This window comes from Impatiens glandulifera, chromosome 5 (assembly GCF_907164915.1).
Source record: "Impatiens glandulifera chromosome 5, dImpGla2.1, whole genome shotgun sequence".
Taxonomy (NCBI): Eukaryota; Viridiplantae; Streptophyta; class Magnoliopsida; order Ericales; family Balsaminaceae; genus Impatiens; species Impatiens glandulifera.
The window spans coordinates 5,737,552-5,740,572 of NC_061866.1; the positions used below are offsets into that span (position 1 = coordinate 5,737,552).

Here is a 3,021-nt window from a genome sequence, read left to right on the forward strand (position 1 = left end):
AATTAGAACTTAAATAAAATCAATCAAGTATCTTTATTTGAGTATCAATATGCTCAATAATAGCTTCTTTTCTTTTCTCTTTAACTTGTTTGTCACCAAATATAATTTATCAGCTCTTTTTGAAACAAGTCCTCTACTTCGACTGTCATTTATATTATTATTTGTCATAAACACCATAATTGAATTGTTACTTGTTACAATACAACTTAAATAAAATCAACAACTCTAAGTACAATAAGGTATGATTCACAAATAACTTTACCTGATTCAGTTTTGCATAGAATAAAATAGATAGTTTCGGTCTAATTTTAAGGGTTTTTTCTAAGCCCAAATACCTTAATTGACAGTTCTTGGTCAAGCTTAGGTGCCTTCTCTTGTTACAAAATGATTGACAAGTATTCTTACATTTCTTCCACAATACATTTATGATCAGCTCTTGCCTCATAATCTTTGTCTTCGCACCATTTTCTAATTCTAATTCACATCTAAGGATAACTTCTGAGTTTTATTGTTTTCAAACACATCTAAACTTGAAACATCCTAGACCATAGTACTGTTTTTGGCATCATAGTTTTGTTGATCTTTTCTTCCTGTCTTCTCATGATCTGTTGCTTCCTCTCCACTGTTGCTTTCATATGTTATTTGTTTACTTGATGACATTTCTTCATCAACCAATTGGCCTGAAGATTTGTAGTCTTTACTTTTTCCCCAAATAACAAGATAGAGTCCACCAACTATGACTATTGCACCAATTACTCTGCAAATGACGGATTTAGACTTGTTAAGTCATGTGCTTGTTCTAAGTATTTTTTTTTAATGAAAATGGTGGTTTTTTTACCTTCCTAAGAACATCTTCTCTGCCAGAATAAAGGTGCTCATAATGGCCACTATTACCATGGAAAGGGGATTGAAGGCTGTTACAAAAACAGGCCCTCTCACTTTCATTACTATTCCTTGAATATAATAAGCCAGACCTGAACATACTATTCCCTGCACAATGTTTTTAAGCTAAATATTAGCCAAGGAAAAGAAAAGATATGTTAAAGTTGTATGTTCTTACACTATAGAAAGCAGCTAGGAATTTAGTGTCCCAATGTACAGCCCATGCTGCAGGATTCCCCCTTTCCATTACAAGTGCCACAATTGTGCCATTAGCAGTTCCCAAGAAGCAAATCCACGCAGTGAGTGAGAGTTCAGCTGGATATGTATTTAGAGTGATAGCCTGGATAAATCCAAAGAAGGAAAAGTATTAAATTAGAAAATTGTATTATTCTTAATGGGAATCAAAGTGTTGCTTACTTGGAGGATCATGAATGAAGCCCAACTGAAACACCCGATTGTTATCATAACTGCTCCTTTTATTGAATGTTGAAGATCTATATTGTTGCCTTCTATGGGAATATTACTAGTTGCTTTTGTCCAGAACAAATGAATGACTGGACCTTTTATCACTGTCATTAGCATAGCTCCTGCAACTGTTGTTATGGTTCCTATAACCTTAGCTTGGCTATGGGTGCTATTAATTCTTATATTTTCAAGCCTGCAACAGAAAGTATTCATAAAAATTGCCTCTTTTTTCAGTAAAAAAACTCAGATTTATGTGGCTTACTTGAATATGCAAGCCATGACAAAGGTTATGGCAGGGAGAACGTTACACATTGCAGCTGCAAATGTTGCTGTTGTGTTCTTCATTCCCAGTATGTACAAGTTTTGATCAATCACTGGCCTGAAAAGAGAGGCAGAATTAGGACTTGATCAACACATTCATTTGGCTATTGATAACTAATTAAGGAGATTGATTTACTCGAGTATACTGAGTAGCATTAGCTTAATGAAGATAGAAACTGTCATCTTTGGTCTTGTTTTCCTGTTGAACAAAACATGATGAAAACATTAAATCTTGATTTAACTTTTGCATGGAAAGGGAGAGAAATTGAGACTGACTTTTCAAGAAAGAAGGCAAATGGTGCAAAAGCAATTGTTGCTATCGCATGTCGATAAACAACAAACACGTAGTTGCTCATTCCTTCATTAAGTGCTGCCTTTGAAAGGATATCCATTCCGGCTAGCCCAAATTGCAGGAAAATGACTGCAAAGAAAGGTTTAGCTTTGTGAAAGAATTTGCTTTTACTCTGATCCTGTTGTTGTTGGGTCATCATCTTCTCCTTCTTTTGTATGATTTGTCCAGCTGTGGCAAATGAATTGTAAATAAAATCTGATCAAATTGCTCTAATTTATAAGAGTCGTTTCACTTTACTCAGTTTATCACTATTTGAGACTATAGAAGTAAAATTACTCTTCAATCTTTATAAGCCACTGAGGTCATGAAACTGGCAAGAATCAGATATAATTTGGTAATCTAATGTGCTAGTTGTGGTCTGCCAACATAATGCTTAAGAAACATTACATCATGGTGCATTCCCATATTCTGCTGATGTATTTTGGCTAACAAAATAAACAGAATTTGATTGTTTGCCTCCTTAAACTTTCTTTCTATTTTACATTTTCAATGGAACTTTTGAAATATTTGTTTTTACCCCTATAACCGTCGCCCGAAAGAAACAAATAACATCTAGCAATGAAAGACATGATAGTGTGATGATATCGGTTTTTAATTTCTTTTAGCTACGGGTAAAGTCAGATTCATAAGTGAGTTCAGGGGCAAAAAAAATAAAACAAACATATGAGATCACGTTTAGAAACATGTCAATTTCTCATATAACAATTATATAGTTAAATTTTTAGTATTGATTAATAAGTTGTAAGTATTAATATTTTGTCATTGTTTTTGCTGTTTGATTGCAAATCTTCAAACCATGACAATCCCACTGTGTCTAATAATATGCATTGACACTAGGTAACTGATCTATGATTCAGAAACCATTATGTTTTTTTATTTAGTGTGTGTTTCCAATAACCTAAGACATGGCCCATTTAAAACAGTAAAAGATATGCCAATTAGCAACATATATGGCTGTCGCTTTCTTTAAAAACATAATATGTTTATGCAGGTTGACATTT

At 33.5% G+C, this 3,021-nt stretch overlaps 1 protein-coding gene across 1 annotated transcript; it reads right to left on the reverse strand.

Moving 5' to 3' along the window:
* Window positions 1–267: 267 nt before the first annotated feature.
* LOC124939840 (WAT1-related protein At2g37460-like) lies at window positions 268–2,207 on the reverse strand. The gene is made up of 7 exons (XM_047480294.1): window positions 1,945–2,207; window positions 1,805–1,867; window positions 1,610–1,726; window positions 1,300–1,540; window positions 1,061–1,222; window positions 839–990; window positions 268–757 (listed from the first exon to the last, which is right to left on the reverse strand). The coding sequence occupies exons 1-7, from the start codon at window positions 2,157–2,159 to the stop codon at window positions 541–543; spliced, it is 1,167 nt and encodes a 388-aa protein (XP_047336250.1). The 5' UTR covers window positions 2,160–2,207; the 3' UTR covers window positions 268–540.
* Between the last annotated feature and the right edge of the window lie 814 nt (window positions 2,208–3,021).